Genomic DNA, 20,633 nt, shown 5'->3' with positions numbered 1-20,633 from the left:
CCTGCCGGGATGGTCCAGTGGCTAAGTTACTCGGCTGTTGACCCCATGGGATCCCGTGGTCGTCGGATCGACTCCCGGCTGCGGCGGCTGCATTTGCGATGGAGGCGAAAATGCTGTAGGCCCGTGTGCTCAGATTTGGGTGCACGTTAAAGAACCCCAGGTGGTCGAAATTTTTGGTGCCCTCCACTACGACCTCCCTCATAATCAAATGGTGGTTTCGGGGCGTTAAACCCCACATATCAATCAATTACCAACACTCAAAACCTCATAACAAGGTTGCATATTACGTGAAAATAAGTTTGTTAGATCTAAAACCTCGTTGTTGAGGTTGATTCCTTATTCTATAACACTCAAAACCTCATAACAAGGTTGCATATTACGCGAAAATAAGTTTGTTAAATCCAAAACTTCATTGTTAAGGTTGATTCCTTACACTATATTTATTGCGTGACTACTTTTAATTTGCTTTGTTATAACCGATATTTCAGTACATCTGGTTTTGTTATATTGAGTTTTGAGTGCACTCGAATGACTGTGTCATATACCCAACACATGCGGCTATTCACTAGTTTGAGCATTGCAGGCTGCCTAGTTACTGTGCCCACAGCAGGAGGCCGCCACACGCGTGTGCTTGAGATCTCACTGAAATTCAACTGTGCTTTCAAGGAAAAAAGTGCCTGAAGCCCCGCCGCGGTGGTCTAGTGGCTAAGGTACTCGGCTGCTGACCCGCAGGGCGCGGGTTCGGATCCCGGCTGCGGCGGCTGCATTTCCGATGGAGGCGGAAATGTTGTAGGCCCGTGTGCTCAGATTTGGGTGCACGTTAAAGAACCCCAGGTGGTCTAAATTTCCGGAGCCCTCCACTACGGCGTCTCTCATAATCATATAGTGGTTTTGGGACGTTAAACCCCACATATCAATCAATCAAAGAGTGCCTGAAGTCATCTTGACATACGCATGACATAACTTCTGTCCTCCATATCATCCCTCCTTGCTTAGCTGCTAGCGTGTTTGCTGGGACGAGAGAAGAGAGCAAGCAATTGCAACATGTGACATGTCTGTGTAACTTTACCATACTTGATTTTAAAACTTTTTCTGGCATTTGATTTGTGAGGCAATAAACTCCTTTAGTGGAGCCCTTTAAGTAATCTAAGAATTGTACGCGCTGTATAATGATTACAAGTATTTTGAAACAGCAGTGCCAAATGTCAACTGTAGCAAAGTCACGTTATGTTAGAAATTCATGTTTTGCTACCTGGCTGTGTTTGTCTAGCTGGATGAAAGAAATCGCACTCTGCTATACAGCAGAAGCATGCACATGAAGCCGCAACACTTGTTCGCGTGGCAGCTCGTGGCCTTGAGTATGTTTGTACTGCTGAGTGCTTGTTTCAAACTACTTTACAGTGATCACATGCAATGCATGCATATGCAAGAAAAGCAAGGCTAAGCGTGTTTGCAGATTTGCCCCTGCAGAACATATTAGAGTGCCCCATTTCTGTGATAATTTGATACATGACCTTTTAAGAAGGCTACGCTTTATTGATTTCTTTTGCACAAATATTGCGTAGCTGCCGTCAATGCAGGTGACATCAGAAATTTTGCCAACATTTTGCTAAGCCAACGTTGTCACTCTTCAGACTCCTCTTTAGGTCCCTATATTCAGTGCTGGTCAGTGTTCAAGTTTTTAACGTACTCAGCACTCAAATTTATTTTTCAGTCTGTAAGAGGGCAATTATCAAAGAAATCAGGGAAAACAGAGGGTTATGGTGTGTCTGAGAGAAATGCACACTCCAAGGCAAATGTGATGCCAAATCATAGCAGAATAGCACATAAAAAGGTGCATCTCTACTGCAGAATTAGATCTGGGCCCAAATATTTTTGTTGCGCAGTTCTGCAGCAGTTTCAAAGCTACTTTGGTGATTAACACAATTTATGAGAAGGCTCCTCCTGAAGCAAGCCTGCTACTGATAAGCCGAAATGATCGAAAGCTGCTGTCCCCTTTCAATGTTCTGACACTTTTAAGTGACAAAAGCAGTGGAAACACAATACATTAAATGGGCCTTGCAACTCTTTTTCAAGTAGCCATGGAATGGATTTACAAAGCAGCTTGCTCACTCGTAAATCCACCGGCACAAAAATTTTTAGAATCCAAGCGGAGTCACCGAGGTTTGTCGCACGCTGCAATTGTATTTTCTCTTCTCTCGTCCCAACAAAAGCACTGGAAGCTAGACAGGGAGGGATGGCATGGAGAAAAAAAATATGTCACATGCGTCTTTTGAATTTGAGCACTTCTTTTTTTCCCAAGTACGCAGGTGTTCAGCGGTGATCGCGCACGCACGCGTGTACAAGTTGTGGGAACAACGTCGCGGGCAGTCGCAGTAACAACCTCGCACTATGATCAAATCAGCCAATGGCCGATACAGTGGCTGGGACCAGTTATTTTCGAGCGTGTATACTCGTTTGTTGAAAGAATAGAAAGCAGTTTCTCGCTGACTTTCAGAATTTTTTGTGAAATCCAGGCCGTGTGCTGCGCTATAATATTTGGTTCGCATGTTCTCAAGAGCCTCAGCTACCAATCGGCAGTGTTTTCTGCCCAGGCTAAAAAAGTGTTGCTGGGCCCTTTAATTGCAAGAATACATACTTATTGCTAGTTATTCTAGCAACTACATTCAGTTTCCCTGCTTCAGTAACCATAGCAGCCATCGTTTGAACACATTCTCCTGCATTTCAGCTGACCAAATTCACAAGCTGATGGTAGGCTCTGAAGCATATGCGATGGCCTCGGTAACTCCTTATCAACGCCCAATGCATTGCTCTAGGTTGCAGACTAATTCAAGGCACACCTGAATAACATCGCTCTGGGTGATGAACCCTTTTGCATAGCTTTTTTTTTTTTCATGCCTTAAAATCTGCTTTGTGTGTTGTTGCACTACTAGTGATGAATCATTACTAGTGATATGGTTAGGGAGAGACCCTGCTCTTGGAGAAGTGGTGATGTGAGCATCAGCCGAAACTTCATTGATAAAGGCTATTAGTATAGTGCAGAACACTCACGTCAGTGTGTGTGTGTGTGTGCCTCAATGCTAACACTAAGCCAAGGTGCACTGCCTGGCACAGACTAATAATTTTTGTGTGGCAGGAAAACGAACTTTCATGCATATATATATGGTGTCATCTTGATGTTTAAAGTGCTAATACTGACAAGTACAAATTTATATGACTTCGTATAACCTTGTTTTACCAGGGAAAACATGGCTAATCGTGACTCAAATCTACAGCGAATGCGAGCATTAGTGGTAAATGGATGTGCATAACAGGCTGATGATTCAATAGACCCAAGGCCGATGGCTCCTGTTTCAACAGGCACTCTAGTGTGTAGTACTGTGTAGTTTTAAATACTAAAAATTGCATTCACACGTAGGAGCACCAACAATTTTTTATGGTCTGAGCAGACAGTCTTGATGCTAAATCTTCATGTTTGCTGCTGGGCTTTAGTATAGCTCCTTCATTCACCCAGGCAACACAGAACTAAGCAGAAAGGGTGTCGGTGCAAGCAAGACGGTTATTGCTGTGCATTCTCGATAGCAAAAAGTTTTCTGGCACCATTTACAGCATGGGCATGGTAGAAAGCTCTGTTATCTATGCATAGGAGGCTAAAAACTGTGTTGCAAATGTAAAACCTTTGTTTTCGAGCCGTCGTGTGTTGCAACACTACATTAGAAAATTCTTGTTTTTCATTGTGTCACATTCACTTCATTTGGCATGGCAGGCTTTTCACCTATATGCTAATATATGCCCTCCTATTTGCTGGTAGAACACAATCGTGGTGCTTCAAGTTGTCTCTTTATGTTCCTATTTGAACGTAATACATTCCTTGCTTCTTACCATGCTCACTGTAGTAGGTCTAGGCATGTCCGAATTTCAGGCCTTCAACGAAGGCATGTTCCCCAATTCAAAATAGATTCTATCAGTGCAACAGATTGATGCTGTACCATTACACCATAAAATATGACATGACTCAAGATAGCAACCTTACCACTCTGCCCTCCTCCAGGCAGCTTATGCTTTAACATGTTCAATGCATTGGTCATGTGTCATAGCAACTATCTGAGTGTAAAATGTGTGCCAGTCTCCTCTATCCTTTGTGCTTAACGGTTAGTACATAAAGACGCAATGTAACATTAGCTACGTGGCTCGGCCCAACACTGCACCTGTCTGATAAGTCAATGGTACAATGTTTTTATCAAAGTGCCATAGATGGCATTCATGGCATTGTTATAATGGCATTGTTATATGCTTCATGGCATTGTTATAATGCTGCCGTCATTGTCATCATGCTGTCACATTATAACATCGTCATTTCCGGTGCCATTAAACCGTTATTGTTGACAAGGCATCTTCATCGCTTTCATCTGGCTCTGGTTGTCACGCGTAGCCTGTGCTACATATAAAGACATCGTTGCTTGCCTTGTGCATTTATGTAGTACCATCTGGTAGCACATAGTTGAACTCCGAAAGAGAGCAGCTACCTGCAAAAACATTTAGTTCATACATTGCATGTTGTCTGCATGTAATATTTCATTTACCACGTAGTCAGTTGCTATAGTGAATGTAATGTGGTTGGTATAGTAAAAAGGTAGGGAAAACAAGTAAATGCTATTAGGGGGCCGTATCAAAAAATTGGGGGGGAGGGGGGGGGCTTTATTTTTCGGGAGGGCACATTCTTAAAAAGACCATTTTCTGCTCTTCATGCCATGATGAAAAATGGGGAAATGGGGGGGCACAGGCTTGGTGTGTCACCCCCTAGCTACGCCTTTGAGTGCAATATGCACTCAAACCTCTGCATAACGAGCACGAATATAATGAATAGTCGGTTATAACAAAGTCAATGAAAAATAGCTTTACAATAGATATATATCTTTATAAAAAATTATGGGATATAACGAACCTACTTTTGTGTAAGATGCAACTTTCTTATAATGAGGTTTGAGTGTGGTATATAATTATGTAACTTTGAGGAATCTGAGAGGTGGTAATTGTTAATTTTGCAGAGAATCAAGCTTGCAGTGTCCCAAACACAGAGCTCTGTGATAGGCTGGCACATAACACAGCACCATGAATTGCTTGCTAATTAGAATAAGGGCTTTTAAATTTAGAAGTGGCACCTATTGGTGGCAGAGAATCAGAGTTTAAAGCGTCTGGGTTTCTACTGATGCTAATAAATTTGAAAACTACAACCATGCATTCATTACTCCAAGGTTGCTACAATAATTATCATGAGAATTTATTTGACAGAGTTGGATAACAGGAAAATGGGCTTACACTACTTATGATTACATGTATTTTTAGTTATAACGTTATGCATGGTTTCAGTTTTTTAAATGCAGAGCATTTTGTTGTCTCACGAAGTCGCAAATCCAGCGGCGGCGGTGCCGTCGATTCCCGGCTGTGCATTCTCGCGTCTCCCGTCTTGTGCCACATGTTCGTGTCTTATGCCAACTGTCGCTCGCCCCCCCCCTCTCTCTCTCGCGTCGCAAGGCTAACGCAGACAGCGTCTGTTAGTTATAAATCGAGTGGTCGCGCTTCACAACTGTTCACTGGCCACTCCATATATGTAGGCACTGGATTACGCATTTGGGATTCAGTCAAGGACACTTTACTTGGCTTTTGCTTGACTTGGCGCTTTGCTTGACTCGAGTAGATGCAATGGAAGCAACATTACCTTCAACCAGTAGCGGGGCACAACCCAACATCAGCGTCCCACCACTCGTTGAAGGCAATGCTTCTCCTTCATTTAATAAATAATAATAATAAAGACGAAATAACAGTTAAGCTTTCTCAAACCATACCCAATAAGGCAACATTGACCCAATACCCACATCACTCTGCGCCACATTTACTCGAGTTTTCCACGTGGGAAGATGAGGGAGGCTTTTTTTACGTCTACCTAGTTATTGCAGAAGGATACTTTGTGTTCATGTTTCAAAGTGCCAGAATAGCTGAGATCTAACTTCAGTAAATTTTTGTACACCAGGCTATTCAGTCTTATGAGAAAAATTTATCTTGTCACAATGAGTTATTCATCACAAAGATGGCAATGCAGCTACATTTCTAAGGGACTGTAGTTTTTACTGCCAGAGTAACTGTTTTGTTGCAAGAAATTTGGTCATGGAGTTAGGCTCAGCACTGGCCCTTTATATAACCTTTGCACTTTATCTGTAGGAATGTTCTTTGAAAAAATAACAACTGGCACTATGCTCTTGGTTTTTCATAAAGATGTTAAGACATTTTTGAAGTAAAGGTTAGTTCATGTGGTGCAAACTGAGTGATTAGTATGTAAACATCTATTGTGTGCTTCGTCCTGACTAATTTCATCATGTGTGTGAGCAGTTTGGATGTGCCTTAACCTGTGTATATCTCCAATTTTTCTCACTATTCATTGTTATTAAGAAGTACAGGAGCACCTAATTCATGAAACAAATTATTAGTTTCATCGGCAGAAATTGGCCAAATACACATGCTTTTATATTTTGTGCACCCTAATCCAGACATGTTGTGGTGTTTGGCCCTTGTTTTATAATAGTTTGAAATATGAAAATAGTTTTTCAATAAAGCATACTTAGTGAGCTTTTTTGTATAGCTGGAATAGCACATTATGAAAATAGTTTTTCAATAAAGCATACTTAGTGAGCTTTTTTGTATAGCTGGAATAGCACATTGTGATAGCCTGCATCAGTGGATGTGATACCCTGCATCAGTGAAGCACTGGCTACAAATATATGTGGTTTAACTAACATGATCAGGAACAGTATTCTAGTTTGTACATGCCAGAGAAAGTTTAAGTTACATTTAGGGAAATGCTGTGAAAATTCACAAACCTACAAGCAACTTTGAGTCTGAGTTTTATAGGAACATTTTACACTGCTGCAACACAGTCTATGTGATTCATTTTTGATCTTGTGAGGACATAGCACCTATTTATAGATGTGTAAGTGCCCTTGTTGTTCTTGAAGAGGATGTATTAAATAGCAGTATTCTTATTTTATGTTACCTAAAGTGACATCCAGATACTTGTGTATGTATTACCATGATTGTTTATATTTAGTGCTTTCCTTTTTCTTGAAAATTTAGGACAATTGCTGTTTGCGTGTTACCTTGCTTCCATTGATGCTGAAATTGCGACTAACTCACACGCTGACTAGCGATCGCATGTGTATTTTTTTTCAGGATGATTGTACTTCCAAGGCCAAGTGTGGAGTGGCAGAGGTGGGCCGGGGGCCAGTGAATATGCTGAGCTTGACGGTTTCAAGTCTGCAACAGGCAGGTCTGCCTACAGTGACAGTATTCCCAGCTGGGCAAACTCCCATGGTCCAGTCGGGTCCCCTGCTCAACTATGGAACCCTGCCTTCTGTGAACCACCCACAGCTGGTCATGGGCATGATGCCATCCCTGGGTCTGCTGGGCATGCCTATGCACAATGTTGTCACTGCACAGCCGCAATCCATCACTGTGCTGCAGGAGCCCTGCCCAACCATACAACAAACGCAGCAGCAGCTGCATCCACAGCCTCAATTGCAGCCACAGCCTCAGCTGCAGCCACAGCCTCAGCTGCAGCCACAGCCTCAACTGCAGCCACAGCCTCAACTACAGCCACAGCCTCAATTGCAGCCACAGCCTCAACTACAACCAAAGCCTCAACTGCAGCCACAACCTCAGCTTCAGCCTCACCCACAGCCTCAACTTCAGCTTCAGCGCCCTTTGCAGCCACGGCCACAGACACAGCGAAAGTTGCAACCCCAGTTGCATCCACAAGTTGATTCACAGTTAACACCGCAGCCATCTCCTCCGCTACCGTCGCCACAACAAATGGTTTCCGACCAGCACAAGCTTGTTACACCTGTGGCACCTATAGAACCTTTGCTAGAATCAGTAGTTATGCAGCATGGTGGGACAGCAAATCCGGATGACAGCTCAGGTGTAGAGCTTTGTGCTCCAGCAATGTGTTTCGAGGATGAAAGAGAGCTGCCGGTCGAGGAGTGCAAGACAGGGTTCCTCAATGACGAATTGGCTTTTACAACAGCAACAACAGAAACCGAGTCCAACCAATCAACCAGCGAAGAAGAGACCGATGAGCATTTGCCAAGGCCCGGCACTGAAGACTTTCCAGCGCACATGAATGCTGTTCCGGTGTACGAGTGTGAGGATGTTCCGGTGTCTTCTGAAAATGACTTTACACATGTGCACAGTGTCGGGGTGCAAAGCATCCCCGTCGAAGCAGGTGAAGGCAGCCCGTCAGTTTCATCCACCGTTCCCATCCACACAGGATCGATGCACGAAGTGAGTCGGGTACGCTTTGAGTGGACAGCTTGTGGAACTGAACAAGAAGGCCACATATCGTCCAGCACAGGAACAAGTGATGACCCTGGCTGTGCCTCTTCGGTGGACTCGAGCCATGTGCAGCCGCGGCAGAATGAGTGTGCCGGTGAGGAGACTCTGGTAGAAGAAGGACAGCCTTCCCTGGGAGGGACAAGCAGTAGTGGGGATTCAGGTGTAGATTCGAGTCATGAGTTACAACGGACAAACGTGACCTGTGAAGAATCGTTAGAGGGTGATGATATCAGTAGTGTTATGAAGCAGAAGGCCAAGAAGGACCCCAAGCGTAGAAGGCGGGAACTGCTTTACCTTACCCAGGATGAGTTCAGAGATGACTCGGCTGGTAAGTTTACAAATGGTGATGCCAATATGTGCACTTTTGTTATGCCTATTTTAAGGAAAAAAAAATTCCTCTTGTCTGGCTTGACAGGAGATGTATTTGCCAGTTTTGCCTTTTTTCAAAGCGTTTTGCCTAGAGGTTGCTGAAGATTTTTCTTTTGTTGTAGTAGTAATGTGGTCAAGTCTTTCCATCTCTGTAAACAGCGTGGACCATGAAGAATTATAATTCTTCATGGTCGCAATCCACACCGCCAGATGTACCGTCAGATGTATAAATAGTGCAAAAATGTGGAAAGTCAAAGAGGTTGGAATAGGGGTCTTCCACCAAATGTCTACAGTGATAAATTGCAAAAAAGAAACAATGTGTACTTTTTTAGAATTTTTCCAGACTGTTAAGAAAATGTCGTGGATTCTTGCATGCATCTTTACTGCACCTTCGCTTGATGCTTGTCACTTGAAGTTCTGCGTGGTTTCTCATTGAAAGCAGAGGATGAGCGAGAATCTCCCCCACTGCCTCCACAACCACGCACGTTTGACATTGGGGACCTGGTGTGGGGTCAGAGCAAAGGCTTTCCCTCATGGCCAGGCAAGTTGGTGCGACCAGACCAAGTGCGGGGCCACCATATCATCTCTGAGGACGGCAAGGTTGGAACCTTACATTTTGATTTTCTGTGTTGTCTGTCTCTTTCTTTTGAAGAGCTCTGGAAAGGCTTTGAAGCAATAATAGAAAAATTGCTGCCTTCTGTACTTCTCTGCATCATACTTTCATTTATATCATTTGAATGTAATATACAATAAACATTTACATTAAGGACTTCTAACGACACAGAGGTTTGCAAAAATATGAATACTTGCGTGCAAAGCTCCTCAGAGAACCATTTAAGTTGAATTTAGGCTGTCTGTATCTATTGTTCAAAGGGCTGCTTAGTTTCACTGCTTGAAATCGGATAGAAGGTTTGTTGGAAATGTGCCGATCAGGAGGGAACAATGAAAGCATGTAGCTTAAAATTGTGCAGCAGCTGTAGAAATTTGGAAATGAAAGGACATTTCAGCTCAAATACATGAGAGCTTTGTTCACAATAAGGGTGAAATGGACAGTTTTTCAGTTGCTGTTAAAGAATGTCTTCAGCATACTACCTTGATTTTCTTTGTTGTGAAGTGCTTTTAAGTTGTGTCTCGCGTAGTTTGTTGCTAAGCTTGTTTGTGCACACTAACTGGTTAAGCTGGCATAACATTATGCATAGATTTCAGGAAGAAAGGAAGCAACATTTTTTTTTATTTGTTTGTGCTTTTCTTGTTTTAAATAAAGCCAACCAAAGCAGTCTTAAATATGCTGCAGCATACTATCATCTGGTCAGTAATCCTCAACCTGCAATATGTTATCTCTCTCTCTAACATGTACATGTGGACAGCTCTGGGTGCAGTGGTTTGGTGATCACAGTTTCACCCAAGTGGAGCCAGACCAACTGAAGACCTTGTCTGAGGGTCTTGAGGCACACCACAGAGCTCGCAAGAAGCACCGCAGGTGTGTGTACGTGGTATACCCTACTATGTTTTCTTAATCCAAACTTCTTCAGTCAGCCACTGATCACCAAATAATGTGGTTTCCTAAACAGTATTAACTGCTTGCACATATGTCCATGTTATATACACACTAAACTTCAGACATGAGCACATGGAGGTTATTCATACTGATTAAAGAAAGGAAACGTAAAAGCAAATAACAATTTATGTCAGAGTGAAAGCTGAATGTATGACAACATTCGAAATGGCAATATTATCAATAGCAGTGCCTTACTTGCAAAAAAGTTGAGCTAGATGCATCATGCGACGTGCGCCACGAGGGAGACATTGGCGAAATGATCATGATTATGTGAGAGTGGTAGGGATGTACTAAACTTTATTACAATCCAACGAAGAATCACTGGCCCGGGCTAGGCCTATAGGAATCGTCGTCCGCGGAGCATCATGCGATGTCCTCGTCCGCCTACAATTAATCACTAGTATTGGTAATCAGACCCACTGCAATAAAAAAAGAACTTTCCATGGATCAAGAGATGTAATAAAATGCTGCTTGTCCATTTTTATTTGACTTATAGAAAAAAGAACCGCCTAGCATTACTATTAGGAGTGGGGCAAGTGGTTCAAAAGTTCAGTTTTTGGCTGCTAAGGCTAGATAGATGGTGCTGTTAAGCAGGGTCCAGTTTAACCAAGAAATCGGAATCATGCCGATGAGATTGCAGGGAATTGTTCAATAGTCATTGTTGCTGCTGTGGCTTCTGCTAGTTTTGCTTTGCTGCTATGGTGTTGGCAGCCACGTAGTAAAGGCGGGTAAGCTTGGGAACGAAAACAGTGACATCCAAGAGTCCTCTGCCACACGGGGAAATTGAAGGGCGCTAACGGGATGCAGACCATTAAAATGTGACTAATTCAAAATAAGCACTTTCTTGACACAAAACTAGCACCACAAAGTTTCTGGACCACTATTTAAACAAACCGAATGGACTTACTATTTGCCTTTAGTGTCCCTTTAAATTTCTGCAGCAGTTTGAGAAACGTGCATTTACCTTAAGAAGTCGAAAAGCGTAAAATGGCTTAAAATGCATTTATCATAGAGAGAGAGGCCAATGAACACTTTTTGAATTATTCTCTAGCTTTCACAAGAAGATCAAAGTGTAGACGAAAAAAAAATGTTATTTCACGGTGCTTGTTGCAGAAACTTTTCACTTTCTTTAAGGCTGTCCCGACGTGAAAATGCTTTTGGAGGACAGGCTTTTCTTCATGTAGAAGATTGTCTATAGCCAGAAAGCTTAACAGGCTGCCTATATGGATTTAATGCTAGCCGACTTACACAAGTATGTTGGAATGCGATAACTTGGGTTTTCTGTGAATAAGATGTTCACTTCACTTGTTACAGTATTTGTAATATTTGCTTTTTTTGTACTGAGAGCTTAAAAATCATAATTCAAGTTGCAAGTAAAAATTTAGCAATTATACACATGCAACATTTTTGTTAATCAAGTCATGTATGCAAAAATATATATATAAATTTGCTTAACCTTGTCCTTCATAAGGCTATAAAACATGCAAGGGTGCAACAGCAGCACCGGTTGCACCAATTTGATACAATTTCTTATTTTTGCACGTAGCTGTGCCAAAATAACCTAATAGCCTCAGAATTTTCTCACTTGTAGTAATTTTAGCAAGAAATGCCAACCATGTTGACCATGTGCAGTTCAGGCATCATCATCCAATTCAATCTAAATGTGCAGACCCTAACACTAACTGCATTGCAAAAGAAAAAAAGGGACCACAATAAAATTTTTCTGGTTTTGTTTTATTGTATGTAGAATGCTTCTTGAAGCCACTATTGCCTCAGTGCACCGGTTTTTTGTGAAAAAAGAATGCAGCATATTTTGCTTCTCAATTACTCATGCACGCTTGTGTCATAATATTACAAGTACTGCTAGGAGTGCTGACGTCTAAAAATTGCTGCCAATCATTCAGAACAGTGCATGACGTTTTTGTGGCCCTGAGAAATGACAAACAAGAATGTATGCCAGTTTTATTTTTTCACCACCTCAACTATCTTCCGTTTTACGAATCTTCTCATTTTCAAGGATGCCAGGTTCGCAGGTTCACGATAGCGTCTGCAGTGCCTTTCAAATTATATTTGTGACAGGCGCACCAAATGCTAATATGGTGTTCGTCATTGTTTGCTCTGTTAACACATTGCTTTTAATGAAACAGCAGCACCCACTTGCACTATGCATGGGTTAGCTTATATACACAATTTATTCTTCTTTTATTTTCTGAAAGCAAGCCTTTTTTTCGTTATGCTGCTTTTAACTTGTGATTTCATAATAAAAAATGGTGTTTCTATTTGTCGTAGCCTGCTGCTTTTTTGTCTTCTAAAGGCAACATTTTGTTTCTCCAAAAATGCTCTAAAGATCACTTTATATATTGTTGCTACAAAGAGGCTTTATAGAAACTGAACGAGTGGCTCAAAAGTAGATTATGATTACGTCTTGCCTTCTTTTAATTATGAAAAGACACGCACACAAAAAAATTTAAATATCCTCTCCAATCGCATTTTGCCATTAGGGTTGTAGTACTCACTCACTAACCTTCTGGTCTTTCTTCTTTTCTCATGATTCTCGATTTACAATAAAAACAGCATTTTCGCCACCTTCTGCCCAGGGGTCGCAAGCTGAATGGCAACCTGGAAAATGCCATTCAGGAAGCTATGATGGAACTGGACCGACAGACTGGCACCGTTCTACCTTGACCATCGCACCACCACTTCTTGTTGCTACTATCATCAACTTTTGTCCACTCAATGTGAGCTAGAATGCCCAAGCACAAGCTAAGGCATGTCTGGAGTTGTACGGTGGCACCGATTTTGGCACGTTTTGGACTAGTTCTGCAAACTCTTTCATTGCTCGAGTGAGGCTTAAGAGCCACGTTCGTACTTAGTCTACCAACTTCACCCTTGACATACTTAATGCTTGCAACAGACTGACCAATGTCATAAGAACGGTTGTGATTCGAGGGAAGGCCTATCTCCTCTGGCTGTCATGTTAGCTACAAAAAGCTGTCATGCTAGAACTGCAAAAAGTTCCGTAACTTCCTCATGCTGCCTGTAGCTTGAATAACCTCATATTGTAGCTGCATTGCCAAGGAGGCCAGTACGTGGAAGTGTGTTCAACAGCACCGACTCAACAGAAATATAGTAGTAGTAGTAGTAGTAGTAGTATCAAGAGTAAAGACATGAAGCTCGATAAGGGCAGCAAGAAAATTGAAATTAAGACGTGATAACCGAAAGTTGAAACTCTTGCTGTTCTCGCTGCAGCATTTGCGTGCGATGTCAGGATTGGTGCCACTGTCCCCTTGGAATGCATGCTCTCTAGCCTCTGCTTGTGGCATTTTGGAGCTCATGCCAAGTGTGATGGTTCACGCACAATACCGGTGCAGTTTAATTTCCTGCACATTTCACTGCTTTTCATTTTTACATGTTTAGCTCCGAGCCATTCATTGTTTTTCTCCTACCGGTGTAACCCTTGGCGGCTGTACTGTTTGCCTTGAGGAGTATTCGTTAATGTCTTGGGAGAGGAACTACGGTGCTTTGAGGCTGGTGAAGCTGCATTAGAATGCGTGGGTGCTGATTGATTTATTGCCAACCCTTTGTAGTTGCCACGTGCGCAGAGTTGCGCAGCTTTAATTAAGCGTAGGCAGAGGCTCACTGTGACAGCAAGATAGGGCAAAATGAATTAAGGTACTGTGTCACAAAGTTCTATCGCAGAATATGTGTGATAAATGTGATTATTTTACATTATGGTGATTGCAAAGTTATTTTAACGAATGTGTGAGAAAATAATATCTTGGAAGCAAAAATCGTACTTTTATGAGATCAACTGTGCAGAAAAGTGTTTAAAGCATTTTTCTCGATGCTCTGCAATGTGTAAATGCAAGTAACGACCTTTTATTTTCTTATCAGTCAGTGACAGAAATTGCAATTCGGTGCATTAGTGGCACAGAGCAAGGACTAACTGTAAGCATGTAGATGTTTCATCTCTGTTGTATCTTTTTGCTAATAATGGATGGATTGAAGATCTTTCTTTTCTACAAACCAGTACGTATATTCAAGAACAAGTAGGATATCTTTTTGAAGTTGGAATAATGTACAGTAACTTTTTATGATGGCTTATGAGCACATATAACAGGCCATCACACATTATTGCAGTACTCTGGCTGAACAGGAATTTTTCTGACTGTTCTGCGAGGAACACTTCATTGTTTTTCTATTTATTTTTTGTTAAGGAAGGCTGTGGAGTAGTAGAGAGATAAAGTGTCGTAAAGTGCTAGCATTGCTTGGTATTGTTTTAATTTATTCCATCTATTGATGCTTTTGTTTTCTTTCATCTTAGTCATGGTAGCAAGCTACTCCACTTCAGCTTTTGTTAAATTTTGTTGTAGAAAAAAAAAACTATAGATTGCCGCTTCCCAAGACATTAGTGAAGACTTCGCAACCCCCCCCCCCCCCCCCTTCCTCCTTGTCTCATTCCCAATTGCTTTCAACACGTAGAGTGTAAAAAAGAGTTTGAGCTTGCTTCACATGTGTACAGTAGAGATTTGCGGAGAAGTGGTTGAATATAACAAAGGATTACGAGGAAAAAAAAAAAGCTATGAAGAGTGGAGATCTTTTTATACAGATGCTATACAAATATATATATATGTATACATATAAATATATAAATATTATAAATACTATATATATATATTATATATGACAGCGTTGCTGTTGACGTTTGCTGTTCGTCGTTTGTTCGGTCGTTTTTTTTTTCTTTATGCTTTTTTTTACTTGCAGGATACCCGATTCCCCTGTTTCGATTGCCCCTTCCCTCGCGTAACTTCCTGCTTGTTGAGGACAGTTGGTCCTAGAAAGTTGTTTTTTACATTTCACATTTTTTTTCCTGTTGTGAGATCGAATGATGTGTCGAAGGTGGTCAGAATGATGCTGAGTTTTGAATTTCGCGTGTTTGGGGATTCAGATTTCTTTTGCGTAGAAGTATTAATCTTTAGGTGCTTGACTAGCCCCCTCACCTTGTTTTGTTGTTTCTGAGGCGTGCTGAAGAGAGTAGCAGAGGAAGGCAGCCAGAAGTTGTAATACAGCTTGGACATAATGCAGATTATCAAAATGTATTTTCTGCAGCATATCTGAGTTGCTCTTTGCGTATGTTCTGAATCATAGCATAAATCTGCAACAAAGACCCCATTGGCTGCTGGCCACTCAAGTTTTTTATTTGCTTTTTAAAAGAAATGTAGCTGCTGAGAGCCAACAAGCTCATAATTTGGACTCGTTAAATAATAACAGCCGTAACTGATGTGGGAGAGGGCAGTAAAATTGTGCGCAGCCAGTAAACACTTAAACTATGGTTATTTGAACCTGATGTAGCAGAATAGCTTTTTTTTTACATTTTACGTAATAGAACATTTGTACCTGTGAAATAGATCTTAAATCCAGATGACCTTTCAAATTAAAATTGAGCCATTTCTGACAAGATATATTATCCATTAGGTCCTGTGCCTAAAGTAAAAGGATTGCAGTACTTTATGGAAGAAGCTAGAGTGTCTAAGAGCACCATTGTTTGCTGGAAATGCACGTCATCAATCTTCATTGCTAAGTGTTCAGCAGGTTAAGTGCATTTTCAGATCCAGTTAAACTTTGCACTCCACAAATTGCATGGAATTCTCCTCCGCTATGTTGTTTGAAACCTTTGCACGTTATTTGGCAATTCACTACATCTAGTTTCATGTGCTGCTTTTCTGTTACCATAAAAGACTGAAGTAATTTTACCTCTCTAAGGCAACGAATTAATGAAGGCGAAACTGCAAGGCCTAGAAAGAGCTTACAGATGCCATTTGTTTTAAACTAGCCTAGCAAAGTCACTATGTGTTTCATTGATGAGTACTATTCCCCATTTCTGGCAATATTCGTACAAGAGATAGAAATATGTAATGCTAATTATTATTAGGAGCTAAAGAGTTCAGCTTCATGCTGCAAATAGAGTGATACCAGAGCACCATCTAACTATCACGCTGTAACAAAATTCAGTGTGTTACGAGAATGTCAGCTTGGTAGGTAGTACACTGAATCGCCACTGCACATGTGGGAAGGCTTGCGCAGCAGCCTCCCTCACCATAGTTGTATGGCGACGACGCCATCTAATCTTTTTACGTTGCTTGTCTGCCGAGCCAAACACCGCGACCCGCTGGAGTGTTGCAGAAAAGAAAAATGTGAGGGTGTAGATGAGCCTACAGCATCCTCTCTCACAGTAAAGACAGTAGCTGCTTTCGCACATGCCATCATGTTTGGAGAGTTTCAGAATTTCATTCCTAAGCCTTGTTTAAATTGCATTGCAAATGTACACCCAATAATTTTATTTGTTATTTATTTGTATTTGTAGAATACTGCGGACAAAAAGTCCAAGCAGGGTGAGCATACATGAAACACACTAAATAACAGAATGAAACAAAGTTGCAAAGCGTTTTTTACACAATTTCTTTCCATATAAGACCGAGGGGTTATGACTTTTAAAAAAAAGTAACAATTGAACAACAAGCTGATAATACAATTCTAAGGAAGTCATGGAGAAATAGTATTTACACAAATGGTCAAGGGCGTTGAGGAAATGCTTCGGTTAGTTTATTCCAGTCATCTATTGTTTGTGGGAAGCCTGGCTCTGAGGCAACAATGCTGAAAAAGCTTTTAATTTTTTCAAGTTTTTCAAAGAAAGAAGAAATCGTCTTTTTTTCTTTAAGTTTACTTGAAAATTACCCTCAATTGTGAATTACTAATTGTGCCAGTGGTAGTCATCTTAATATACACCAGTGGTACAATTCAGTTTTCAATGAATGGTTTTATTGTATGCTGCACAAGGATTAAGCCTAGCATGACACCACTGCAAGGGAAAGCTAAAAGTCTTGCAGTTCTAGCAGCTGCATGAAATACTAAAGTGACTTTGTTGTCAGCGTTTACTTTGTTACTTGGATCCACTTCATGGAGCACACATGCTTTGCTTACATTTATTGTTGGTAAATGTGAGTAGCAGTTGCACTGAACCTGTTTCCAACATTTTTTCATCGTTGTGTTGCCCAGACTTGGTGCTTCCATTTTATGTAGTAGAGTCAACATGCTGTAATTTCTGCTAAAATGTGTTACGTGCTGTTACCGGTGAAAAAAACAAATGCTCCATAGCACATGTTACGGTTCGAAAGCAGCACTTTTTTCACACCATAAAATGGACGTACCAATGCTTGTATCGCGATGGAGGCGGAAATGCTGTAGGCCCATGTGCTCAGATTTGAGTGCACGTTAAAGAACCCCAGGTGGTCGAAATTTCCGGAGCCCTCCACTACAGCGTCTCTCTAAGTCATATGGTGGTTTCGGAGCGTTAAAACTCACATATTAATCAATCAATGCTCGTATTATGCTACACAAGCAGCACTGGAAATGCTTTCTTTGTGGTTGCCACTAAAGAACTTGAATCTCATTGTCACAAAGCTTTTGTATCACTCAAGCTTTGTCGAAAATTACTTTGCAGTGCTTTTAATATATTAGTGATTGAACATTTTCATGTCATATCTTTTTTTATTTAAGTAACCATTATTATGCAGAGCAGCAGATACCATATACAGTGGTGGGCCTCAAATGCTTTGATTCCTAAGATGTTGACATAGATTCAGGTGACACGGAGCAACACCTGTAGTTCTTTTTTTTTTTTTGTGGTGTGAGGACATAATATGTTAAGAGCAGACTACACTGTTTACCAGCTCAACTCCATGAAGAGACATGCTAGGTCGTGTTGTTTTGTTTTTTTTTACCTTAAAAGGATGATATGATTGCTACCTAATCAAGAGTCTCTTCGGTTGGGCCAGCTGAGATTCTTCAACATTAGGAATGAAGTTGTGAAAACAATCCATGAAGTGTACTAGTATCTCAGCGACTCTACTATACAAGTTTTCATAAAGGCTGAGTGGCAGCTCGAAGGTGATAAGCTGATTTTCTTTTTTGGGAGGTGCATGTCTTCAGTATTTGTTAACCAGGTTCTATCGAGTGATGATCATAGGAGCTGCGAGAGTCAGAAATGCGAAAAGTTGCTGTCGTTTTGCACTATTTTTGTCATAATTTTTTTTTCCTCATGTGTGCTTTACCAGTGCTGTCCTGAGTGCCATGATTTGCTATCGTAATTGAGTCCTGACAGTGCTGCGTTTTTAGTCAGTCTATCCTTCACCAAAGCTGGTGGCCACACTTTGTGCTGCTTTTGTCACTGACTCATAAAACTTGACATCCGAACTGATGCAGAACCTGTGAGATATCATGCATGTAGATGGAAGATGCTGTGCAAGTAGTCGTGTGTTTCATTTTTCTGTGACTTCCTTTTAACCGAGGGATGGGTTGGCTGGAACTTGGTTGTTGAGCCTTCTGGCATGTTATTTTGTGTTTGTAGCCATCTGTAATACCTTTTTTTTTTTTGTATACGGTTGCCACGCAAGGACTGCAACTGAACTGCACAATAGGGCTTCCCAGCTCTGCACATGCCGCTGTGTGCGCGCACACTGTGCGCACGTTTTAAAAGAGGTTAGCCTTTTTTGTGTCTTTTCTTTTCTGTTCTTTCTCTGGCAGGAATGTTGGAAGTGAGATGCTATTTTTGTTTTACACAGTACAATAAAAAGAGATGGAAAGCAAATATTTGTGTCTTCATGGGCAATGGACTGGCTTATTTTTTGAACAAAGTCTGCATTAAACACTTTAGCCATGTCATTGGCATCTGTAACTATAGTGTGCAGCAAGCTGCCATATATGAAAGCAAACACTTAACATGCTACAATTACTACAAGAGCCTTGATATGGGACCTTTGTTGCCAATATCAGCTCGTGTAAGCTTGCACTGTGCATAGTGGCAATCTTCCCTTTTCAAAAAGCGACGGTGCATGCGCCCAAGTCCTAGCAAAAAAGTTGCGAAGCCCCTCCTGATTTAGAAGGTGGGGGGGGGGGGGGCTTTTGCTTTGGCCGGTTGTCCGCCACCATACCAGAGCCCTACCCGACCGGCAGAGGGCAGCACAGTAACATATAGATTAGGGTGCTTTGATGCACGTTTTTTCCACTTTAGGGTGAGGACATCTACAGTGTTAACTGTGACGCAGCTGCCATATTTGATCCCACAGCGCAATGCCTTTGCGCAGCGCCTTGCTGGCGTCTCACCGCTCTAAGGTGGATCTGCTATAGCTCTGCTGAGAGACGCGGGGCAGAAAAAAAAATAGTATTGTGGCAGCATCATTCTTTTTTAAGAATGGCTACCCTAATCGAGGCACACTGATATAGATGTTCTTTGGTAACATGTAAGAGGCAGATTTCAAACAGTTTAGAGCAGAGTTCTTGAACGCCCATTTCTGTGCTGACGTGCCTTGCTGTAACCAAGCGATGAGTGGAGTGAAAAATGAAAGGGTGAGGAGGAATGCCTCTTGTTTTCCTATGAAAGTTCAGCAGAACACAACGTTTACACATTGTGGCAATTTTCTTTTTTTATGATCATAGCAAGTTCGAAAGAATTTCACCCGCATCATTGCGCGTGGTCAATAGTACGCTGCCCATTACACACAATGCAGCCATATGCAAAAACTTCTCTGGCACAAGCCACTTTCAACTTTGATTACATTGTAGTAAGCCACAATTCAAACTTCTCGAGTAACATCATTTGTACAATAAAAACTATGCACTAAGTAGTTGAAGTACACACTAGGGACTGGATATCTCTCTCGTTCAACTGTTAAAGGGTGTGAAGATCCCTAATTTTTTCAGCCAAAAGTGCCCTTGCATTTTGAAAACAGGTTTGTCTACCACCTTTATGATACATGTCGTAGATTTATGTAGCTGCAATCCTGCATTGTTGACCATGTGGTTGCCATATCACTATAACCTGGGCCTCACACTTTTCATGGCTTTTTTTTTTTTTGCAATTTGCATGAAGCCTTTGCAAGATGTTTGAACCACAAGTACAGAAGTACTACCTATCCTTTCTTCTGGGTATAGGCTCTTGCATAATTAAAACAAAATCTATCCTGTAGCCGCTTATACAAATTTACAAATTTCCGAGCAACAAAGTCAATGCATGTCAAGGCAGTCACAGAGAAAAAGCTGTTCATTATGCTTGTAAGCTGTTCCTAATAGCTATATGTAAAAAATTGTGGTGCAATGTGAAAAGTGAGGATGGAGGTGTTATACATGGGGCCAAGGGTTGGTTGTTTTTGAGCGCTTGCTCATTGCACCAATCTGTCTGGTAATTGAGTTCGCTGTTTTAGTAGCCCGCGTACATCTATGCGTCAGGCTCGAAGTCATGTGGAGGGGGTGTGCTAGCCCCCCA

At 41.5% G+C, this 20,633-nt stretch overlaps 1 protein-coding gene across 4 annotated transcripts in view; it reads left to right on the top strand.

Moving 5' to 3' along the window:
• The window catches only part of LOC119171723 (uncharacterized), a 57,073-nt gene extending 43,609 nt beyond the window's left edge, over positions 1 to 13,464 (top strand). Inside the window, exons 6-9 of one of the 4 annotated variants that reach the window (XM_037422538.2) lie at positions 7,225 to 8,713; positions 9,197 to 9,354; positions 10,122 to 10,234; positions 12,910 to 13,464. In XM_037422538.2, the coding sequence (XP_037278435.2) occupies positions 7,225 to 8,713; positions 9,197 to 9,354; positions 10,122 to 10,234; positions 12,910 to 12,997 (1,848 nt within the window). In that variant the 3' untranslated portion in view covers positions 12,998 to 13,464. Of the gene's footprint in view, positions 1 to 7,224; positions 8,714 to 9,193; positions 9,355 to 10,121; positions 10,241 to 12,909 lie in introns of all 4 variants that reach the window. The other 3 variants (XM_075892315.1, XM_075892317.1, XM_075892314.1) reach the window with 3 other exon arrangements.
• Positions 13,465 to 20,633: the final 7,169 nt, after the last annotated feature.

The sequence above is a fragment of the Rhipicephalus microplus genome, chromosome 4 (genome assembly GCF_043290135.1).
Source record: "Rhipicephalus microplus isolate Deutch F79 chromosome 4, USDA_Rmic, whole genome shotgun sequence".
Lineage (NCBI taxonomy): Eukaryota > Metazoa > Arthropoda > Arachnida > Ixodida > Ixodidae > Rhipicephalus > Rhipicephalus microplus.
Note: the sequence above shows the minus strand (reverse complement) of the source record. Positions and strands in the feature narration are given on the sequence as shown.